At 40.0% G+C, this 24,020-nt stretch overlaps 2 protein-coding genes across 2 annotated transcripts; one reads left to right on the top strand and one right to left on the bottom strand.

Moving 5' to 3' along the window:
- Positions 1–7,114: 7,114 nt before the first annotated feature.
- On the bottom strand, positions 7,115–8,613 carry kcnk15 (potassium channel, subfamily K, member 15). The gene is made up of 2 exons (XM_008281883.1): positions 8,331–8,613; positions 7,115–8,124 (listed from the first exon to the last, which is right to left on the bottom strand). The coding sequence occupies exons 1-2, from the start codon at positions 8,611–8,613 to the stop codon at positions 7,115–7,117; spliced, it is 1,293 nt and encodes a 430-aa protein (XP_008280105.1).
- Positions 8,614–17,213: 8,600 nt separating this feature from the next.
- On the top strand, positions 17,214–23,357 carry ogfr (opioid growth factor receptor). Its single transcript, XM_008281882.1, has 7 exons — positions 17,214–17,495; positions 17,986–18,051; positions 18,147–18,228; positions 18,326–18,404; positions 19,968–20,034; positions 20,881–21,029; positions 21,120–23,357. The coding sequence occupies exons 1-7, from the start codon at positions 17,364–17,366 to the stop codon at positions 22,222–22,224; spliced, it is 1,680 nt and encodes a 559-aa protein (XP_008280104.1). The 5' UTR covers positions 17,214–17,363; the 3' UTR covers positions 22,225–23,357.
- The last annotated feature ends 663 nt before the right edge of the window (positions 23,358–24,020 follow it).

Here is a 24,020-nt window from a genome sequence, read left to right as displayed (position 1 = left end):
GAACATGTCCAACGGGAGATAAAAGAATCGATAAAGGAAGGAGAGAAAGTGAAAAGAGAGTGAGATTAGCCACGTATATGCTGTGTACTGACTGGGATGCAAGCAGGCTAATTGCTCAGAGACCAACATGAGGCACTGGGATGAGGGGATGAGGAGAGTCAGCAGGAGGAATCGATTGTTAGGAGTTCTGGTAGTGTGTGTGTGTGTGTGCATGTGTGCAGGGGGTGTAGATGATCCAACCGATCAGACAGCAAGCAGATATTCACAGAGGTGGAGATAGCGTTCTGATCCTCTTTACTTCCTGAAGTAAAAATATCAATACCGCTTTGTAAACTTACATCTGGCATAAAAAGATTTTCTTCTTTCACGCTTGCAAAATGTGTTTGAAGATTCATATTTTTTATATCACCGACAGATCAGGTGCGTTATGTGAAAGTTGTTGCTCTCACTAATGAATTACAGTGCTTGTTAAAAAAAAAAAAAAAAAGGAGCCAGTGGAGTTTGCCAAAAAGCATTTGGCAGACTTTTTGTTGTTGTTGTTGTGACAAGAACAAAACTGAGTTTTTCGGACATCAGACGCTATTTCCAGTGGACGCTGGACACTGAACATCATCATCACAAACACACCATCCCCACTGTGAAGCATGGTGGGGGCAGCACCATGATGTAGGGATGCTTCTCTGGAAGGCTTATAGAGGTAGAAGGTATAATTAAAGCATTAAATTTTGAGCCCCACAAGTACAAGTATGTAATTTAAACAAATATATTCAAAAGTACATCAACTATTAACAGCAAAATGTCCCGTTTTATAAAATAAATTTGCGCTGTTGGTGCTGATGCAATAACATGTAAGCTGCTTTGTACCAGTATATGCTGGTTTTGTGAAGTAATTGATTACAGGTTTAAAAATAAATCTTGAGGAATAAAAAGCATGCCTCTAAATCATCCATTCACACGCAAATGTTGACAGAAGTGCTGTGCAAGGCACTGACCTCCCCAGAGGGAGCATCTTTGGGTTCAGTGTCTTGCTCAAGGACACTTTGACAGGGGGGGAAGTGTTGCTTCCTTTAGAGCTCCAACGCTGTGATTAATGGACACCCTTCTGAGCCACCCCACAATGCAACAAGTATTCTACTGTAGCACGCGAGTAAGTGTATTGTAATGTTTAATAGTAAATGAGTTACTTTCCTCACCTGCGGGCACTCTCTGTGGCCACCTCTGTTAAATTAAAATATCATACACCAGTGATTATAGAGATGGTTACTGATTGTGTGTCAGCGAAAAGTAAAATGTGAGCTGTCTGTGTCATTTGTTAACCAGCGAGCAGTCGACAAAAAAAAAAGAAAAAAGCATAATTTACACTGCCACAATGAGCAACGAGAATTGGCTATAAAATATTCCACTTGTCACCCTCATCCACTTAATTCCATTTCACACTCGGATCAGTTGTATCAGTGGCAGCTCATCCTCATTTAAAACCATTAATGACTTTTCCTGCAGAGAATTTAACAGAAAGGAGGTGATTACTTTGTCCCTTTTTTTTTTTGCACGTGTGTTTGCCTGTTGTTCCAATTCATTTGCTTGCGTATCAGCTTGAAGTAAGTGCTTAATTATTGTGTTGTTTGAGCACCGCTACAATGTGCTCTGTCAACATTTGTCCTGTAATAAATGATGAAAGCATATTAAAAATGTCTAATTATTATTGGCCTCTTCTTTGGTTTCCGTTCAGGAAGATCCTGGTTGTTATTCATCATCGTCTACCTCCATCTCATGCTCAGATCAGTAGTGGCAGTAGTAAAGAGGATGGGGAGGTTGGGAGTTGGGGGTGGGGGGGAGGTAATGATGGCACAAGCTACAGCTGGGCAAACATAGGAGGCACATTGTGCGAGCCATCTAGTGTGTCACTGCCTCTCAGCGGTGGCCTCGGAAAGCTGCACGACTGATTCATCTTCCTTCAACTCTCCTCCCATTCGTAGCTTCTCTGACTCTGTGTTAATTGTAAGATGATTCCAGAGGAAGACGAGTCCAATTTATTGCCAGTGGGGAAAAAAACAAAGCATTTTCCAAAGATCTGGGTCTGTAATCATCAAAAAAAATACACAGGACTGCTCTCAAGAAGCAATATAGGAAGAAAAGTGGTCATAACAGCGGAGGAGAATTCATTCTTATAGGAAAATGTGTATAAATACAGTTAAAGAGCTTTCAAATGATCACATAAGACAAGGATGAGAAAAAAACTGTGATCTCATCCTGTAACATCCAATCAAAAATGATCAAATCAGTAATCAATAAAAGCAGGGTGTGTTTCTGCAGCGCTGTCATCGAGGATGCTCTCACTTCTACCGTTTGCGGTTTGATAAATACAGGCCCCGGGGCGGCATGCAGCACTTGTTCTCAATCATCACTGTCATATCTCACAATAAAAAGATCAGACAGGACTTTGCTGAGCGATGGCAATGAAGATTTGGTTTAAAGCTTTTGATGCATGCTCTCTCGCCATCATCAGTTGTTAAATGGAACAGACGCCTTAAAATTGACCCATTATCTGTGTCACACGAAATGGCATTTGGCGAGAGTGTGAGCGTCATCTCAAGACGCATTTTATGCAAGTATAAAGTGACATTCACTGCGTGGTGAATGCTAACGACGCTTTCACTCCCTACTGGAAAAATAAATAGATGTACAATGTTACGACAGACTACAGCCTTAAATTAATTTGCAGATACCCTCAGAAGAGAGTAATTATCTCTCCACAGGCCACCATCACAATCTTACATTCTGATGAGCCTCCATTTGATTATCCCTTTCAAGATCGTTCATTTTAACATGAGATGTAGCACCTTTCTTTGATCCATGTCCTTGGGCACAAAAGACCTCGCAAAACCTAAAATTGTTTGGGCGGATCATAAAATAGCTGCATAAGATGAAGGGATTCTTGTCACTCGGGGGGAATTTTCTTGGGTTTATGTTACACTAATTTATTAGGAGAGAAAGATCACTCTCTCAGCTTCAGTCCACTTCAACCAGGATTATTTCTACCTTTTGGAGACAGTGGAAAATATTCAGTTTAAAAAAAAAAACTAATGAATTGGCTGCAGGATTACTGTGAGATTGTTAAAATTCCTCCTTTTTAACTCCAACCTCTCGTCCAAGGACACTCCACATCGATGGAACATCATGGCGTTTTATTTGTTGCCATTTTATCCTCTGTGTTACAGACGTTCGGGCATTGTTGCTGTAATCCATCATTGCAGAATGAATTATGTCCTGGTTTTATGCCAATACTTTCTTTGTAGCACTCAGGCAGTTCATTTGATAACTGGTTCCCGGAAAATTGATGTTCAAATCAATGTATTCGGTATGAACAGCGTAGCCTAATTTGTTTTCAAAATAATAGTTACAAATGTTGATTTGACAGATATTGATTATCTAATGAAATTACGGCAACAAGGCCAGTCGATGAGAAATGGGTCTGTGGGTTACGTACAGTGCAGCAGTGCACTCAGAGAAATCATCCGAAACTTGAGCTACAGCGGAAGTTTTCCTGTAAAGCTACAGGTGTAGTTGTGAAGATGTCTCGGATTACAGTTGAAACTCAGTTCCTGTATCCCTGAGATGGGGTTAAATTCAGCTTTTACTACCGTAGTCACGGCAGACGTGGCAGCACGTCTCAGGGGAGTAATTAAGGCGACTAACAGCTAATCCTAAACAACTAACATGAAGCTTTGTTGTGAGTATCAATAATTACATCAACGGGCTACATACCAGAGAAGTTCCTTCGTCTAATGTTAAATAACACTCTGGGCTCTGCAGTTCTGAGAGCAGTCCTTTGTTATATGACATTGAAACATGCCTTTATACCTGAAATTAACCAAAAATAGTAAAAAGAACTGTGTAATGTTGGGCTGATCAGAAGTAGCCTTAAAGAATGCATTTCCCTCCTAGAATATGAACTTGTGCTATCATTTTCATCACTTTAAATAAATAGTAGGGATTTCGGTGATTCAGTCTCCTCTGTTACTTGGTAACAGATCAGAACCAAATCATGTGGCGTCGCCCACCACAAGGTTTCCGTGGTGAAGCAGAAGAAGCATAGCTCAGGTCCTACGTCTGCAGCAGCACCTGGAAATTGTTTGACGTCATCTACGATATCCTCTTCATGATTATCAGTGCTGTCACTTTGCCGTCTTCTGTTCTGTACACTTAACATCTGTTGCACGTCTGTCTGTCTGTCTGTCTTTTAAGTGGAATTGTTCCTCTGCTGCTTTTTCTGAGCCTTCTTCCATTTTTCTCCTAGTTAACCGAGTTTTGGTGAGAGTTTTTCTTGATCGGGAATTAAGGATGGAGACTATTATATTCTGTGCAGACTGTTCACCGCCTGGAGCCAAATGTGTGGTTCATTATTTTAGTTTACATATTAAAACAGCTCTTAGAATCTACTTGTGCTGCATTTTACTTTGTAGTGACCTGAACTACAGACCACAAGGACTCAGGTTTAGATATTTATGGACCCTTTATTCCTACAGTTGAACCTGCCCACAGAGGGTTGTACACAAAAAAGTAAAATAACAATGATACTGTTTTACTGTGCTTTTGCAATGATACTGCATGTTGATTTATATCTAACTATACTTTCAAAGATGACCATGAGTGTGCTCACTAAGCACATACACTGTCCTCTAGTGGCTAAAGGTTTCACATTAGTCTTTATGATTGCCCTTTTTCAAACAGCTCCAAAGAGTGTTATCACCTGTAGAGGGCCCCCTTGTCAAAGTTATTGTATGTGAACTCTCCACCTCTGTCTCTGGTATGAGATCACACAGAATTATAAACATCCTATAGATGTGATAGAACAAACACCATCTGACTTGTTGCACGCAGTGAAAAAGGTTCAGGGTCATCAGTGATGTGACAATGTGAGAAAGAGAGACTAAGTGTTACTGTGTGTACCCACAAGCAGCCAGAGCAGATGGCATTTCATAACCAATCACCATTTTAGATTCTATTACCCAATCAGTTTTACATTTATATGTAAAGTAGCCCACTATTCCAGCAGACCAACAGATGGCCTGAAATGTATGCTTGGGGACACTTATGTAAAGACTTCATGGTTTCTGTTCCTCATCCCGAACCGAAAACAGGTTTTAAAAATAGCAAATGGAGGCAATGTGCAGACGTTACGACACATGATGTGATTTTATCTCATGACAGTGGAGAAAGTGTGGTGTTTAATGACCTGAAATACGGGGCTCTGCGCTTGAGAATGGAGGTATATTTCTTCTTTTTTGTTGTTTATGGCCATTATATTTTTTCCTTCATATCTCAGATAGACAGGGGCACCGGGAAGAGCTAGAAGCAGCGATACAAAGAGGCTTCCTGGGCTGGATTCAAACACTGAACAAAGTCTGCAATAAGGAAATATAACAAGCTGACACAAATCCACATATTACTTAATTCACTTTTTGTGTTTTTTTCTCACATTTATGATTATTATCTGGTACATTACTGCTGCTCAAGGTTTGTTCCGTTACTTTATATACTGCTGGTTAGTTTTTAATTTTAACAGTGCAAAGTACAGTGTAGTATTATGTACACTGATCTGATTTTTAATGCTACATCCTAATCTATAGCATAGACACAACTCAGCTGTGAAATGTACAATGTTTGTGAATTTTTGCAGCATTCGTAAAGTAGTAGAAACCGCACAGGTAGTTAAAGTTTGTTCTTAACGATAGTACTTGAGTAAATGCTATTATTGTGGTTATAATATTAATCATCACTATTTTCATAAAAAGCATTGATGTGATGACTTGCTGATCAATAAAGGACCAACTGCATGTTAAATCTGATCTAAATTTAATAGAAAAAGTGCATTTTTAAGCAGTCAAAATTGCTTATGAAGCAGGTTCTTATTACCTGTTGTATTGTGCTGCTGAAATATGTAGAACTGTTTTTCAACCAAATTTATCCCATTTTAACCATAACAGTCTTTTGGTACAGAAATTACCAAATTAAAAGTTAAAATATCACAGTTTATTTTTTAAGCTTTTTTTTTTCCCTCTGTCCTATTATTCTGTGATAGCTGCAACACAAAGGAAAGTCAGTGGGGATAACGCCTTTGAATCCTGTTTTTTAGCAAATATAAAGGAATCCCAACAGATAAAAACACAAACAGAACAGAGGAAGACAAGTGAACACAAAAGCTTAACAACCTCATACAAACATGAGTCAGTTTGTTTTAGATTTTAGCAAACTTTGATTGATAGAAATAAAACACTCACACATTCACTGGTCCTTCCCTTTGGTTTAATAAAACAATGCTATAAGAGACTCACACTAAATCTGACTACAAACCAAGTCTGCAACAAAACAACACCTCCCTGGCTGGAAAATGACAATTTTTTTTCCAGAACCATGGGACATTTACTAATAACCTGCTACATATCTGTTATGTGCTACATCCATTACAGTTCAGTCAGTTGTGTAAAAAGCATAATCTCTTTATATTTGAGTGCAGTGGTGCACTCCACCTCCGAAGCTGAGTAATAAAAGGATTTTTGTAATTTCACTGGATAAAGAAGCCACATATTTCATGTGCTTGGTCAAAGTTCTTTAAGGCTTTTTAAATATAAAAGTATAATGACATCATCTAGCTATGGCGTGAAAAATTCAGGGTTTTGTCTTAAGCGGGAGCAGAGTCCATTGAGGATTGTTCACATACATTCACTGAACTGTTATACAATCAGAATTATCATAACCAAAATACCTCTTGTCAAAATCGTAGAATGAAAGCCCAACTTTGAATATCTTCACGTCGCACTCATGCATTCTCATTGTGTGCTATACATTCTAGTTTAGCATGCACTGCACTGTGGCTGACATGCGAGCAAAACAGGAGATCACTAATATAAATAATGTCAAGGCAAAAGTGGAAGAAACTCATCCTGACTTTACAAATAAACTACTTCCAATAGCCACAACTGACAACTTATTCGTTAAACAGAATCTGCGTCTTCTGACGTGCACAAAAGAGATGTAACACAAAATATGGTGTCTCTGAAAACACTGTCTACAGCCTGTGCAAACGCTTTCCCCCTCACGGCGACGATGCTCTCTACACTGACTTTCTCCTCAACCGAGGGAACTCTCGGAAGCTGTGCCCAGGTGAGAGTGTGCTTCCCGGGGAGGAGAGTCCAGTGTTGTCCCTGGAACCTGGCGAGCAGCCCTGGATCCGATAGGAGACTGAATTGTAGTAAACAGAATTGATGTGACAGCCGTGGTGTTCACTGTGGGACACGAGAGGGCTGTCACAGACCCCCAAGCGGTAGCAGACGCAGGAGCAGAGGGAGCTGAGGCTTGACTCCTGCCTGCGTCTGCCTGCCTTGATCTGGAAATGTAACCGGTGCCTGCAGGGGCTTCTTTGTCTCTCCTGATCCTCGGCTGGGGAGGAGATGAGGTTGGTGCGGCTGGTTCCTTCCCCCATCGGGAGGAAGAGAGTGCTGTGGCTGTGGCTGTGCACCATGTTGGCCCTGTTCCTCTCCCTGTGGCTGTCTCTGCTCTGCTCCCCGACCGCACGGAGACCCAGGCCTCCGTCCAGAAGGCCCCTGTCCCTCTTCAGCGAAGCCCTCTCCTGAGCGTCTCGCCTCTCGTCCTCAGTGTTCATGGTGAGGAAACGAAGCACCACCAAATTGAGAAAAGCCCCGATGACGGTCAGCCCCACCAGGATGTACATGAAGCTGAAAGCAACGTAAGGCGTCTTCTCCTGGAGGTCCTCCTTCTTCTGCAGGGCCACAAAGTCCCCGAAGCCGATGGTGGTGAGTGTGATGAAGCAGTAGTAGTAAGCGTGGAAGAAGCTCCATCCCTCAAAGTAGGAAAAGGCTGCAGCTCCCACACACAGGGTTCCAATGCAGGACAGGAAACCCACCAGGACCATGTTCTCCATGGACACCTCAGTGCGTCGAAATCCCAGGCACTGCTTGGTCTTATGTAGGAGATAGCGGACAAACGTGTTCATCCTCTCTCCCAGGCTCTGGAACATGACCAAAGTGAGAGGAATGCCGAGTACAGCGTAGAACATGCAGAAGACCTTTCCTGCATCTGTGCCTGGTGCTGCATGTCCATAACCTTAATGCAGAGAGATGGAAATTGGAGGAACACTGTGACGCACACTGTGGCAACGCTTGGATGGTAAAACATGTATTAACCTTAATTAACATGCATTAATTGTCTATTTTCCAATTAGTGTGTGATTAAAAACAAGCCTTAAATATTGCATGAATGTAGAAAAACGCACGTTGGTCCTCATTTCCAAAGACAGAAGATGAACTTACCAATGGTGGTGATGACTGTTATGGCAAAGTAAAAGGAGCCCGCAAATTTCCACTGTCTCCCGGCGCGGTGGGGCTCCGCTTGCAGCACCACTCGCTCGATTTCGCGGTAGTCGTCCTCGGAGAAGCGGTACTTCTTCTTCATCTCGCTGCGCTTCTGCTCCAGGATGCGCCTGCGGGAGCTCTCCGTCTCCGACTCCAGCGCGTCAAACACCGCGGCGCCGACCAGCAGGTAGGAGAACATGCAGAGGATCAGCGACAGGGTCCGGACGTTTTGCTTCTTCATCCTCGGCGTCGGCATGAAAAGTCGGGAGCGGCGGCAGCGGCGGCACAGTTACAGGTGGTACTGGTTCCTCAGCTTCCACTCCACATTGGTGTTGCAGCTTGTTGCGTAGCGGCAAGGAGAGGCGGGCAGGGAAATAATAATCACCAAACAATCTCAATCCGCGTTCTCAATTTCTTTGTTTATGTAAAAACGCGCATTTTTCAGCTGTGCGCGTTGAGAGCGATCGATGCTCTCGATCACGGTCATCTGTTTGAGCAAGAAGTGGCCTCAGCTCGCCTCTTCGCATGCGCAAAGCAGTCACCAATAAAAACCTGTGTGTAATATGATATATAAATATAATGCATGGTAGAAAATACACAGTAACCTTTGGCACCGTGGTTCAGTGGAGTCCTGGTGTGACCCTGCAGACAGCAGCCTGTCATGGGAAGCAGAGTTCAGCACCTTGGACAGCAACCACTTCCATCGTGGGTCCACATCCAAAGGTGGAGACTTTAGGAGCTGAGAAACGTGGAACATGGAGGTTTTAGCTGCACCTAACACCACCAAGATCTATGAGTTTCAGTGTCTGCACCTCGTGTAACTAATGGCCAGGAAGCATGCTGAAAGTTAATTAAAACCCCTTCAGAAACAGCTTTATTGCAAAGTAGGTTTTCAACATGACAGGAATTTAACTTGGTGGTTTGATGCATTACAATGAACAGTGACAAGAAGATGATTTTTAAAAAGGATTAGAAGAATTAAGAAGAAAGCAAGTGTTGCAACTTAATAGACAGTACATGTTACAAGTCTATAAAAAAACAGCAAGTATAGCAATAATAAATAAGATAAATAAGAAGTGACAGAAATGTTTACAGTTGTTGTCTGTGCTCTTACCTGATTCTGGGCTTAAGTTTGTCTTAAATTCACACTTGCCTGTTTTTCTGAGAGGTTACTGCATATTTAGTATGTGATATTGCTGTAGGTTTAAACAGATCATGCCTTCCCTGTCTGTTTTTGTACTTTAAAAATGGGCCTTGAAGGTTATTATGCCGTCCCTATGTAGGGATAAGATACAAGTTAAGATACAAGTGTGCAAATGTACACACAGTGTAAACAACTTGAAATGTGCAGAGGATAGTAAAGATATTTTAAAAAGCTGTGGATTAGTGTAATGTACTGACAGACAGTGTCACTGGAGGTCTGTGGCCTTCAACTGTTAGGGTGAAAAAATAAAACTTAAAACATCCATTTGTCATTACTTAAGTCAGGATTCTCCCTTCGCCCTGGTTAAAAATGTGAATACGTGCAAAAAAAAAAAATTATTTATTTTTCATGGTGAGAAGCAAAGACACCTTTAGTTGAGACTATACACTATTCTAATCTGATGTCATCCTGGGTAAATTTAAACCATTTTGCATTTTGAAAATAATATAAGAAAGTTTGTTTCTTGTAGCAGTTATCAAAAAGAGTAAAACAGAAAGAGGAAGATAAAGAAAACTTCAAATAAAATATGTCTAACAATATACAATTTCAATATATGTACGAGCTATTATACATATAAACACACAAGTTTTTATAATAAGAAAGCCAATCAACAAAAATGCATTTAAAAAAGAGCAATTTAAAGGAAGACACTGAGTTTATAAGTTGGAAATTTTGTATTTGTATGCATGACTCTGCATACAAGATAACTGGTTTATGTGCATACAGTGGCTGAGTAAACGACACTACATGCTTCCGGACATTTACTGTAGGTGATGCTGGTTGCCATGGTTACACGTACGAGAAGCATAGACTTTGACTGTCAGTGAGGATGAAGCTGATACGTTAAGTGTAATGATCCAGCCCCTCGCTCGGGTAATTATGTTGTTACTGCATCGCAACGGTTTTCTTAGTCAAACGTGGCGAGGTAAAAAGGAAATATCACACACTGGTGTCAGACAAAAACTCAAGAGAGCATCCTCCATATGCCACAGCAGGGTTTTTGCAGCACCAACAGCGTATCGCAGGTGGATTATTGTTTGTTCTTTTGTTCCCTTCAAACAGAGCAACCTGCTCTCTGCGGTCCTGTTTTTGTGTTAAGTGGCTAAATCAGCACACTTACATCCCCGCTGTGATTCAAACCAGCTCTCCATAAATCAATTACATCTCAGCTGATAAGAGAGGAACCTGAAGCCCTAACAGCCAGACAGCTTTGTGTTCACATCCTTTTCAAAGCCCAAGGACCTGGAACAAAGTGAGGAAGCCCATCAATCCTCATTGGGCCACAGATTAAGGATAAATATTTAGACTCGGAGCGACGCTTCATCGATTGACTTTTGCTATCTCTTTTCTCTCTAAGGTACATTTCATTATCGCATGCACATATATTACAATGTTCTATGTACAAGGAACAAATGGAAGCAAATGATGTGGATTATAGAAATCCTTTGTCCACTCTCACGAACGGCATTAGCAGCTATTCCATCTATTGTCGTCTGAAGAGTAAAGACTATAAAATCATTCCCACGGGAGAAATTTGCATTGATGTAAAACCATTTTTCAGAGTAGTTCCTACCAGAACATAAAGTTTTACTGACTTTACACTGTCCATATAGAGCACTTGGCAATTTTGTCATCTTGCAAAATTTAAAAGGGCAGTGTTTGTGATGATGCTGAGAAAATGCTGATTTGACTAAAACATTTTAAAGATGCACATGACATGCAGTGAAAAGCACACCTTGGATTTGCCTGCTAAATAAAACTGCTGTGCTAGTTCTTCAACAACATCAACAACAACAACAACAACAACAACAAAATGCAAATCTAGCAAAATCCTGGAGGAAAGCTTACAAAAAATGAATCTCCTCTGTAAAAGCCAAACTTTTTGAGTGGGAGGTCGGATCTGCAGCTGTGTTTTGACAAGGATATGAGAAAATTACAGATGGTGACAATACATGTGGCACAAGACGGGGAAGCGGTTTGATAATGAGAGAGGGTTTGTGTGTATAGACAAACCTGTTGTCAGAGCAGTCTGTGAAAAGTCTGAAGACACAACGATGTGGAGGGAGTCGTGAATTTAACTGCAATGGCTTTAATCGAGATAATGATCTGCTGGCTTCCTTTGATTCAAGGATGTGATGATCCACCAGATACAAATCTAAATTTGCAGTCATATTGAAAGAAAAAATCTCATTATCAACTTCTCTGAAAACTAGTTTGGTTCTATTTATGGCTCTATTTGGCAGAGGAGATGCTGCTCATTGATTTGGAAAGAAAGGTGCTCAACATCCCTGGACTTTGTGAGGCTTTTCTGGGCCTTGTAACCTTCTTGTTTCTTATATACAGGCGCATATACAGTAATAATATGGTCAATCTGTAACAAAGCAGATGTAGAGATAAGCTTCTAGAGTCTAAATGTTGCAGCAAAGATTTTTCCATGAGCATCTGAGAGCAGCAGCTCGGTGAACTAAGCAGACGTCACCACAGAAGTGACAATTAGAGGAAAGGTAGAGTTGAACAAGCCTTGGTGTCATTTTAAAGCACAACACAGTGACTTCATGTAGCAGTCGAAAGAAAAATACACTGATGGGAAGAAGGAAGAAATGTGCTGCTGTGTTATTTTTTTTAAATTATTACTAACAGGCAACATATGCAGTAATCACAGCTACCTGTATTTTTTTGTATGCAGATATTGCAACAGCAGGGTCAAGATCCAGCACAGAAATAATCTGCTGAGTGACATCTGAGGTGCAGCTGCTCAGTCCTTGTCGAAGGCTTCACCGAGTGAATTCTAACACAGTTTACGTTCAAGTTTTCCTGAAATATTAGTGACAAGTTGGGCATAACACTGCATGCTTTCTCCTCAGAAACATTCGCTCTCTGGTACGCACGACGAGACAGCACGACTGAAAACGTTTCACCTGTCAGAGCAGAAAAGCAACTTCCTTCATCTCGAGAGAAGAACATACCTGGTAAGACAGCCAATATTAGACGAGCAACAGTGAGGATAATCCCCTCGGATCTGTCACTGACTCACAGTTACAACACCGAACTGGGTTATATTTGGTGCTACGGCCCAATGCACGCAGAGAACTATCTGCTTTGTACTGTACACAAGGGAGGCTGGGGGTATTTGTATAACATGGCTGGCTGACAATATCAGAGCATATAAGATTTCATCAGACGTCTTATAGCGAGATAAAATACTTAATTAATTCCAGCGGGAAATGACAGATTAAGTCACGGTCTGTGTTGCTCTCCATTAATAGGCTTGAAGAGATGCTTTGAAAGTTCCCGTTTACATTTGTTAATTCCTGTGTAATGGGAAATTTGATCTCTCTTTTTTTTTTTTTTTCTGTATGCACTCACATTTATTTTCTTACTCTTCATTGAACAAAAAAGATCCTCATTTTTGTTTTGTCTGTTTTGTCAGAAGCTCTACAGTTTATGTAATTGCTGCAGAGAAGAACAGAAAACCTTCATGCAACTGATTAACACTTTCTCTTCACTTGAGATTAAAGCACAAGGCAATGTGACGAGGGTTTTTAAAAATCATAAATCATTATAACTGGATGGCTTTTATTGTCTAAAGCAGATACTTTAGAGGGATTATATTGAAGGTAGAAAAAGTAGAAACCTGTGATCACTTCACAAAGTTAGAAAACCTGTGATTACTGAAACAAAACTTAAATACTACTCTGATTTCCTACAAGCCTAACTGCATGAACATAGTTTTAAAATAATCTCTGAGCACCAGAACTTCCTCAGTTTTGGATCTATGAGCTGTTTCTATCTGCATTTACTGTATTTCAAAATCTGATGGTGGGACTGTGATGATATTTTAATATGACTACCGCACTAAAGGAGCAGAGTCGGCAATCTTCAGTTCATGTTTAGATACACAGAGAGAAGCCTAAAATTGTCACAGAGAGCATGAACTTAAATAAAGTTTTTCACCCTGCCCAACATGCACCATAGGCCTCCTCAAAATATGATTATCACCTGATTCTCACCTCCTGTCATGAGCTGCAGCCTCACATTATTTTTTAATTATCCTTGCTGGCTTTTCTTTACATTTAAGGCCCATACAGTGTTTCAGGTACATCTTGTGATTTGAACATTGCAGCTGCCAGGAAGCCTTTGACCAAGTGTTAAGACACATCTTAATCAAAACTTCTTTTGAGACTACGACCATCTATTTCATGAAGCGCAAGATTCAATGTATTAATACAATGCCAATAATACATTTCTAACCATTTTATGTATAGCTTGTGAAACAGTATTTATTTAGAAAGTCTTCTCTCAACCTTAACCTCGTCATCTATTTCAGATGATATATTGTTTTAAATTAATCTGAATCTGCACAATAAAATAATTAGTACCTAAAGTTAGCAAATTAATGTAGTAGGATAAAAAGAAGAATATTTACAGAAAAGGGAAATATTGCAATATAATTGTACTTATGCAGTGAATGTGCAGTATATTCCTCCGCTATTTAGATTAGTATTTTCCACTTATTCTAAATGTTCTACTTCCTCTAAAACAAGTGTATTTCTCCGCTTATGCATATGTCAATACAAGTCAATCTTGCATTTACGAAGAATGAACAGTTATTCGTAATATGTTGGTTGGACGATTAAAAATATTTTACAGACTGTTACAGCTTGTCATGCAAGTGGCTTTAGGAAGCAGGGAGCTCGTGCATACAGGTAGAGTTGTAAGCCGGTTCTAAAGCCAGTAAATTCACATCAAATCTCTGACAAACACAGCCAGACTGTGTTACTGTTTATAAGCTCTGTGTATATTAGCCCAACAGATCTTTCCGTCTGAGTTGAACTGACTGAGAAAAGGGTGATATAGAATCCATTTTTATGAAGCTGAGGCACTAAATAGCAACAGCAAATACTGGATGCCTGCAGAGCCCTCTGGTTTCCACAGTAACTAAGACCAAAAATAGTAACCCACACCAGTGGCCATTCAACACTGAATCCCCTGTGATAATACATGATTCTATTTATACCCTCTAATGGCAAAATACTCCCATGTATAAATGCATCTATCCAATTACTGTCAAAAGAGGGATATCATGGTCCAATTATACATTCTCACCTCTGAATCCTTCCTGTGTTGTCGGCCTGCATAGCATGAAACCTGAATACAACTAATGACTACAGTAATGCTGAAGATATTACATGTAAGAGACATTTCTAATGAGAACCCTGGCTGCATAAATTGGACTGTATTTTCACTTGGTGTGCACTGACAGGATGAGAGAAAAGGGGTATGTGTGTTTTTGTGTCAATGGCTGCATTGCTAATGACATAAATGTGCATTTCTGTGTCACACTGCTCACTTGTGTTGCCATGTTCAAACTGTGCAATACTTCGCTCTATTCAAGACTTTCATGTTTCCATACGTAGAAAGTCTGTCTCAAGAATGGAATATGTGCAAAATATTTGTTGGTATTCATTATAGAGTTTTATACTACGTTAAATGCATTTTCTGATAAGTTGATGTATTTTTGGTTCCAAATGCATGACAAATATCCCTCCTTTTATACTTAAAAAAAAAAAAAATCTTAAAAAAAAAAACAAAAAACAATACCGGTCACCTAAACCAAATGGCCTGGGGTCCAAACGACCCCAAAAGTCCTGAATGGGGTTACTATAATCTTCTTTCAAATGTGGCTCATATCTTTTTGCTCAGCTTTCAACATCATCTCAAAAAATACTCAGTCACTTATATTTTTATCTGTATGCTACATTCTATACACACAAACACAACACTGCTTTTCTTACAAGACCATCAAACTAATTTAATATCTACCAGCACATCAACCTTTCTGCATTTATCAGTGAAGATCAGCACACTGCACTGCAGAAGTTTTACCTGTGGCTTTTGCAGTTGTTCCTGAACAATATTCTTAAAATGAGCTGAAAGCGCTAGCTGATTAATTGACTAGGCAACAGAAAACATATATTCAACTGTTTTAACAACTGCTTAATTGTTAAAGTGTTTTTTTTCATCATGCAAACGTACCAAAGATTCTCTACTTCTAGCTTCTCCATTTGATGAGATTGTAAACTGACTGTAGCTTTGGATTTTAGGCTTGTTGACCAAACAAGCTGATAGAAGGGGGAGACCAATCATCAAACTTCAGATTCAAGGGGAGTGATGCGGTTTCCATCCTGGCCATGGACCAGTGGAGCAGCTCTTCATCATTGAGGAGTTGCTCAGGGGGTCATAGTGGTTTGACCATTGTGTCCACATGTGTTTTGTGCAGTCATGTCTCCTGGGCGACTTCCTTTGGAGGTATTCCAGGCATGCCCAACTGGGAGGAGACCTTGGGGAAGGCCCAGAGCTTGCTGGAGTGATTACATATCTCATCTGGCCTGGGATAGCCTTGGTATCCTCCAGGAGGAACTGGAACTGGGAACCATGCGTCGCCTGCCACTGCCCAACCCCGGATAAGCAGAAGACAACTGATAAATTGATGATAGAACAAAACAAGATATTTGAAAGCACCTTCCAAAATAGATATGAAAATAATTGTAAATTACAATCGTGGTTCAAAACAACCAATCTGATATATTATTATGCCTTTCTTTTTTATTTTTTCTATAGTTGCCTAAAACCATATGTGCATCAGCTGATGTTTTCCAACATTTCAAACTGCCTCTCATATACAGGTTTTCTGAAGTATTTTCACTGTAATCCAGGTTGTCACAATCTACAGCATTGTCTCTCATGAATGTGCGCATTTCTGTCACCTCAATCCCAAAAGCCTCAAAATAGTTTCACAGATATGTAAATACAATGATTTAGCAGGAGAGTTGCTGGATTTCTGACTGTTCTGTAATATTTGAAACACTCTGCTAAAAGAAAGACACATATCTATATTTAGGCTATGTAACTACATCAGTCTGCAGTTAGATGATAAGATTGTGGTCCATAAGGAGTCTAGCCTAGTATTTCTCATCATGTGCTGTTTAATTAGATATTCTTGCAGTAATACATTTGTTGATGCAACAGTTCCCTCGCTCCTTCACATACCGTAATCATTCTCTCTTTTTATGAGTTACTTGATCAGTTACCACCTGTCTGTTGCTGTGTGGTTGCATAACAGTGAAGTGAAAGAGTTTTATCTGTACTTAAGACAGGCTGTCTGACTCAGCTGGTTTGCAGTTTTTAACACATCAACCAACACAGTGTGCTGCCTTCCTGGGATATCGGAAAATCGAAACGCTGATTGGAAAGTACATTAAAAACTTACTTAAGTGGCCAATAACACCCCAGTGGGGGTGAAGGTTATATGTTAAGGACTGCCAAGAGGGGGCGTTAAGGACAAAAGGAAACAAACAGCCTTCTTAGGTCAGCTGATCGTAAACACCGTTAGCAATAATAACTTGTCTTATGCAGTGTTAGTAATCACGGGAGGCAACAACTCAGAATTGCAGCTGTAGGGTTTTCTACTCTCTAACAAAAAAAGTTATTTTAAAAAATAGATATAACGATGTGTCTCTGATTAGAATAAAGGCAAACGTAGATTTGAACTATATCGTGCGGAGTAGGCTGATTGCAATTTAGGGGTTGTACCTGAAGGCAGCGTCAGTGCTGCAGCCGCCAGCGGAGCTGCTGTGTGACGATGGTAGGCTGGAAAGACGGATGGTCAGGGCCGTCCCCGTCTAACCTGAACATGCAAGTGTAACTAATTCTTCCCCGGTTATAGTGCTGAACCAGGTTGCGCGTGTATTTAGCTTTAGGTGGTCATTAAACCTTTATTTGAAATAATGGAGGACGACTGTGTGTGTGAGTACGACTCGACCTGGGACACAGAGAGTGATGGAGACGACCCGGCCGGAGATAGCCAAACCCGTCGGTCAAGTCAAGACAAAAACAAATCTGGTTGGGCTTTAGTGACGGTACGTGCTTTCATTTCTACACAGCCAAACCTTAACGTATCAAACTCCTCATACGCTGACTTCTAACTCAATGTCTTTGCTGCCGGTGAGGTGCAGCTATTATTACCGTTACTGTAAAGCTAATGTTAGCTTTATGTCTCACTGCTGCACCCTCGCTAACTAGCCTAGCTAGCCGCTGATGCTAGCTTACTCCTGCGCTGGAAGTCGCAGACGTTTCGTTTAAATATTCATACTGGACTGCTTGTAGGGATCGCTGTTCGCAGTTTGTAATTTTTAATGAAAATGTGAGATTTTTAATTCACCGATTAGGCTCTCCTGCTGCAGTGGGGGGATAATTAGCCTGGCCTTATATGTCAGCTGCCGTAATGATAGCTTGCTACTATTACAAGCACTACAGGTCCTGGCATCATTGGCAACGCTCACTAGATTTGTCATTTTAATATGTTTGTTACCTCGCTATTGATGTAAGGCATTTCACTTGTATTTGTAGTGGCATCATACGCCCAGAAACATGAGGGCAGCTAAGGACATGCAGAACTACAGAAGAGGATACCCAGTGAGTAACAGCTGAACACCTAATCAGAAAATCATCTCACCCATCTCAGCTCAGAGTGATTTAAAAATCTAATTCTGCTCTCTGCTTCATGACAGAATCTCACAGATGATGAGTGTTCAGAGGACAAAATGAACAATCTGCAGTTCTATCTGAATAAATTTCCCTCTGCTCCTGATGGTAAGATATATTTAGATGTTCATGGAAGATGATTGTTGTATTTGAGAAAGTTATGTGTGATGATAAATTATGCTTTTTTCCCCCTCATGTCATACAGATGTCTACATTGAATCATTTCTTAAAGAGTGGAAAAATGACTACAAAAGACTGGAGAGGGTTCACTCATACATTCAGTGGTATGTACTGTCCCAGTCTTTGGTTTGTTTGTTTGTTTTGGTTGATTCCAATTTGAAGCAACAAAAACTGATAGTCTTACCTTAGACTTCCACAGGTCTGTGATACAAAGTAAGTTTGGCATAGTCAGGCTTTCTTTATGTAAGCTGGTTTGACAAAACCTGAAATTTCAAGCAAAGATAGAAGGAACAGGTTGTTATAATGGTGAGCTATGAGGGAAATAAACATGTATTAGGCTGAAAAGTGGTGTGTAGTGCTTAAGGAAAGAGAGCAGTGTTAGCAGAACAATGTTAATTGTGTCATTATTGTATTTATTTTACCACTCAGTGCACTTTCAAAGCAGACACTTATTACTAACATGGCAGCTGCACAATAGAGCTTTTATACCCGTAATGAAGGACTTATGGAAATCACTTAAATTTTTTGGCCAAGTCAAAGTGAAGTGAATGTTACTGATTGAGTAAATTATGTGGTTATTACTGATAGACTAATCAATTTTCTAATCTGTGCTCTATTAGCTACAGCACTAGCCATGTAAACAGACTTGGCAGCAAATTGCAACCAAACCTAAACACGTGTTAAGCATTTTTTTTGCATCACCTACTGAGTACATGTAGGCTCCAGTGGCACCACAACACACAATACTAACGTACAGCTCAACAAGGTTTTAGATTTTAATATTCCCTGTACGGTGTTCGCACTGGGAAATACAGTTGGTGTGCAGATTAAAAATACAGAATTTCTGAGTGTGCTGTTGACGTACACTGTCCTTCAATAACGCAGCGCACAAAGGTAATGAATGAGTGTCTCACAGCTAGAAAAATAGTTAACCCATTTGCAGCACAGCTCCAGTAACACAACAAAAAACAAACAGAAGGAATAAATGTTTTGGATGAATTCTTTTTGGAGTTGAATTCGCAGATCGATTCAGATCGAAAATAGGCATGTTAGTTTCTTGCGCACTGCATTCAAGGATTAGTGATGTACACATTTGGTATGAAGAGTTTGAGTGAAGACAGTGTAAGTTCTAGTATTGGTTTATGTCACACTAATGTCTGCTATAACATCATGCTACCTTGTTTTTTGGTAACTTTTAGATCTTTGTTTATGAATTTGCAGGTCTTAAGAATAATTTTTTTTTTTTTTTTTTTGTTTTTTTTTTTTTTTAATTTGAAATTAACCTCCAAACTCTAAAATTGCATAGTGTTCATGGGCCTAATGACCATTTTCTAGCCTGTCTTTGTAGCTCACCAAATGAGAAACGGTGATAAAGTTAACAAATAATTCCAGACATCCAGAGACTGTTTACACATTGTTGTTTTGCTTTGTTATTGCAAAGTGTGTTTTAGAGGGATGCATTTCGTGAAATAATTTTAGAGCTTCAGAGCTGCACTGTATGCAGAGTTTTTATGGCATGAAGCACCAAGGAAGTATTTTATCTTTGCGTCAATAACTAATGATGACGCAGGAAAAGCTGACATTATCTCCTTTGGATTAGATTGTAGTTTCACTGGATGTTAATTGGTTTTCTGTTGTTTCTCTCTTGAATTGTCTGCCATTGTAAGGCTGTTTCCGCTGCGAGAACCGGGGGTTAATTACATGGCTTCAGAACTCACCAAGAAGGAAATTGAGGTAAGCGTGTCATTGGAAACTAGTCTTTTGATGAACACTCAACAAAACGGTAGCAGAATTTGTCAATGACAGGCATTTTTTATGAGGGCGAAGCCAGAGTAAAATGCTGTCCAGTGAACCAAAACATCAGTGTATGTTTCATTCTTTTGCTAGAGATGTGTCATATTAGAAAGTCTAAATGTTATGTTGAATCAACCAGAAGACTTCTTGCAGCTGCTGTTTCTCAAAAATCACCTCAGTCTTCACGCGATTGATAAATTATTTTCAAAACAAGCAACAGAAGTTTACAGCATTACCTTTGCACTCTTTAGGGGTTTAAGACACTTGTGTCTTTATTATATGTTACTCCTTCTCTCTGTCCTATATTTTTCTGTCAGCTTTTAAACTGTGTTTTTGATACCGTTATCACCAAATTTAGTTATGCGAAGCAGAAGGAAAAAAAACGTCCAAGAATTATTCAAAGCAAAGCGCAGTTGTTGACCCCAACAGTCTGGTTAAAACAATTTGGAGTGGTTTTTTTTTTTGTACATTGCAATATCCGAGTGAGCACCTTCGTCATCACACACTAACATCTATTAACATTCTTAAATAAATAAATAAATGTTTGAGAAACTTAAAGCTCTTTTAATCGGGACAGTCCAACAGTAATAACATTAAACATTATACTGACTTCATGTAGCTGATTTTCACACAAACTGTCACAGTGATTAAGTTTACACGTGCAAACCTGTTGGATGACCTCAACAGTCACGTTACCTGTGTTTTGTATGATCATGAAAGCTGTGTAAATTTCTCCCAATATTTCCTTATTTTATATTTGTAATCTCTGCTGTATGTGCCCACTAGGCCTTTAAGAAGAATGAGGACGCCAAAAGGAGACTAGTCGAGTCCTATGAACTCATGTTGGGCTTCTATGGCATCCGTCTGGTCAACAAAGAGACGGGAGAAGTGAAACGTGCAGAAAATTGGAAGGAGCGCTTTGGAAACCTAGAGCGGTAAATATTACATCTTTTAATGTCAGTAATTCCCGATGTATGTGTTTTTTTGTTTTGTAATTACAACTTCGACTCTCTTCTCTTTTAAAGGAATATGCACAACAACCTGCGGATCACTCGCATCCTGAAAAGCCTCGGAGAGCTGGGCTTTGAGCACTATCAGGCTCCACTTGTACGCTTCTTTCTGGAGGAGACTCTGGTCAAGAAGACCCTCAGCAGCGTGAAACGCAGTGTGCTAGACTACTTCCTATTTGCTGTACTCGACAAGCAGAAACGCCAGGAGCTTGTGCGCTTTGCTTACCTTCACTTTGAGCCAAAGGATAAGTTTGTTTGGTGTCCCAGAAAGATCCAGAAACAATTCAGAAAGGCAGAGAAAAGAGCTGATGCTGTTGGGAATGGGGACGGAAAAGATGACGTCTGTTCACGGGGTAAAAGCAAAGATGGAGAAACAGCTGTGCAACAGAAAGAGGACGGACTGGATAATGTTGCAAAGCCTCAGAAAGGAACTGATAAAACAGCAACTAAGGACAAAAGCAAACTCTCTGAGGCGTCCCCCGAGAAAAAAACAGAAGCCGAGGCTGTCGGAAATGGAAGCGTGGAGACTGACGTTAATAGTGAAATTTTGGGTAATGGAAACGACTCCGCAGATGACGTTCATGAGATGGATCAGTCACCAAGTCCCGACACTGCGACGACAAAAACCGAACCCTGTGCGGACAGCGAGCAGAAATGTACCAACAACGTGAAGGACACCATCCAAGAAGCGGACAACATTATGCAAACAGATGGGGACATAGAAACTGAAAAACCGCCGAAGAAGAAGAGAGAAGATAACAAGGTGCTGCCAAGCAATGGCTCCACTGGGGACTTAGCCAGCGGGCAGATGGAGGAAAAAGCTGTTGCTAATAAAGCCACTGGTCAAACGAGCCCATCAGTGCAAACTCCTCTTAAGACTTCAAAACACTCACCCTCTCTGTCTTCAGAAAGGGAGGAAAAAATCCCAAGGACTGATTTCAATCAAGTGCCAGATAAAAAGGAAGAAGAGGAAACGTCACAGGAAAATGTGTCGGCAACAAATGGGTCACTGGTGAAAGCCGACAAAGGTGCGGACCAACAGACAAACGGGAAGGAGTCGGAGGATATCGATATGGAATCAAACCCCTCGAGCTCAGACCAAAACGTGGGGAATTCATGAGCAAACTGAGTGACTAAAGAAAATACATATGAACTTAAATGTAATATAGGGACAGAGTATGACTTAAAAAGACTTCCTAGGCCTTATTTCTACTATATTTGATGTTAAGGTATTGATTCTTTTTACTTTGAAGGAGTATGTGAATTGGTTAAGTCACCAAATGTGGGACTGGATAAGACTCTACATGGCCATCAGACAATATGAAATAAGACTTGTGGTGTTCCATATTTTGGTCCAAAAATCCAAATGAAAATGACCAAAAGTGTGTGCTTAATACTTTCAGACGTCCTCCATCCTGTCTGTGGCACCATACCCAAAGAAAAGGTGTAGTTTTACAGCTGTGAGGTAAATGATGAGTTAATTGTTGGTTTTGGTCATTTTCATTAGATTTGTAGACAAATAAGAAAAATACAGAATATTGCCTAACTTGTCTATCATGGCAGTAATGATGAAGACTGTCAGCAGCAGATATAAAATATCTCTACAAAGTACATGCAGCACTATTAATAATGTGTATCAATGAAATGAAGGTTTCCGCATTTTTAACACCTTAGTACTTTGACATTTGAGGATCTTTTGTTTTTTTTTCTTTGCACTGAGAAATTCGTTGGAAGAGCTTCTTTTTTTGTCTCTCTGAGCTGTTTTTGTGTGGGTAAAAGCATTCTGTGCTGGTTTGTTTGTTTTCTCTGCTGGACCCTGCTGTTCAAATGGAATTAAGACTGAATGTCATTTAAGTTATATTTCAATAATGTTGCACAGTCTGTATGTTTTCATGCAGATTTGGGAAGTAGACTTTTTGAACAACTGAAAGCCTTGCCAAAAAAAAATAAAAAAAATGTGATAAGACTGGTTGATTGTACGACGTGTGTGTCATCTTGGCAGAACTGATAAAGCTTTGGCTATAATTTAATGTCAACTGTATGTTCATTTGAATTTGGTGCAGTCCATGGATGTTTCCAAGCCGGGGTGATTTTATTGATTCATCTTTTGATATTTGCACTTAATTTTCACTATTAATTGTTGAACTTACTGTACTTACCTAATGAAATGGTAATAACTTTATATATGACGTTTTCCCCCCGACTACAAACCTGGCTGTTAACGAAGCAGAATAAAGTTATGCTATTTTCTGATTCTTCTGTGTTTAATCAAAGTCCTGTAATAGTTGATTGAACTACAGTTCTTCAGGATAACGCTGTGCTCGATGTCTGAATTTCATTCTATTCCTGAGACTCTTCCTGCAGCAGCAGCATGTAATCAGAAAGCTCAGTCTTCTTATTTCCAGTAAACACACTGCGTCTCAGTGAAGTGACTCAGAGCAGAGGAAAGAAAGAATAGAACATAGATATTGATGCATCGCAACTTGTTCGGGCCTCAGGATCGCTGTGGAGTTGAGGGTGTGAATAAGGTCAGCAAAATATATATATATATACATACATACAGTGCTGGAGTTTCAGCCTAGTGTTTGTTATTGTGTTGCCCAGTGCCAGACTCTTTCTTCTCTTTCTCTTACAAATAAACACTCCTAGCAGAGTTTGTTGGATTATTCAGAGTTTAAATATGCTTCTCCTCCATAACAAGGGACGTGCTTCTTGAGTACTTTGTTGTTGTTTTTTAAAATCTCGGTGTTCATTGTGTTTGCTTACTTTTTTTTTGTAAATAGTTGTGAACAAATTAATTAACAAAAATGTAATTTGCAGCTAATGTGATGCTGGACTAATGATTGAAGTGGATTCTTAAGCCCAAACACCAAACACTCACTTGTTTGAGCTGTTAAAATCTGAGGATTTGCTGTT

This window comes from Stegastes partitus, unplaced genomic scaffold (genome assembly GCF_000690725.1).
Source record: "Stegastes partitus isolate 25-593 unplaced genomic scaffold, Stegastes_partitus-1.0.2 Scaffold249, whole genome shotgun sequence".
In the NCBI taxonomy this organism is placed as follows: domain Eukaryota; kingdom Metazoa; phylum Chordata; class Actinopteri; family Pomacentridae; genus Stegastes; species Stegastes partitus.
Note: the sequence above shows the minus strand (reverse complement) of the source record. Positions and strands in the feature narration are given on the sequence as shown.

What these genes read in the sequence shown, in the direction of transcription:
- ogfr (XM_008281882.1), top strand. Translation starts at nt 17,364, where the DNA reads ATGGAGGACGACTGTGTGTGTGAGTACGACTCGACCTGGGACACAGAG. An exon ending in CTGGTTGGGCTTTAGTGACG is followed by an intron (nt 17,496 to 17,985) that starts GTACGTGCTTTC and finishes TTGTATTTGTAG; the next exon opens with TGGCATCATACGCCCAGAAA. An exon ending in ATTTCCCTCTGCTCCTGATG is followed by an intron (nt 18,229 to 18,325) that starts GTAAGATATATT and finishes CATGTCATACAG; the next exon opens with ATGTCTACATTGAATCATTT.
- kcnk15 (XM_008281883.1), bottom strand. Translation starts at nt 8,613, where the DNA reads ATGAAGAAGCAAAACGTCCGGACCCTGTCGCTGATCCTCTGCATGTTC. An exon ending in AACAGTCATCACCACCATTG is followed by an intron (nt 8,125 to 8,330) that starts GTAAGTTCATCT and finishes CTCTGCATTAAG; the next exon opens with GTTATGGACATGCAGCACCA.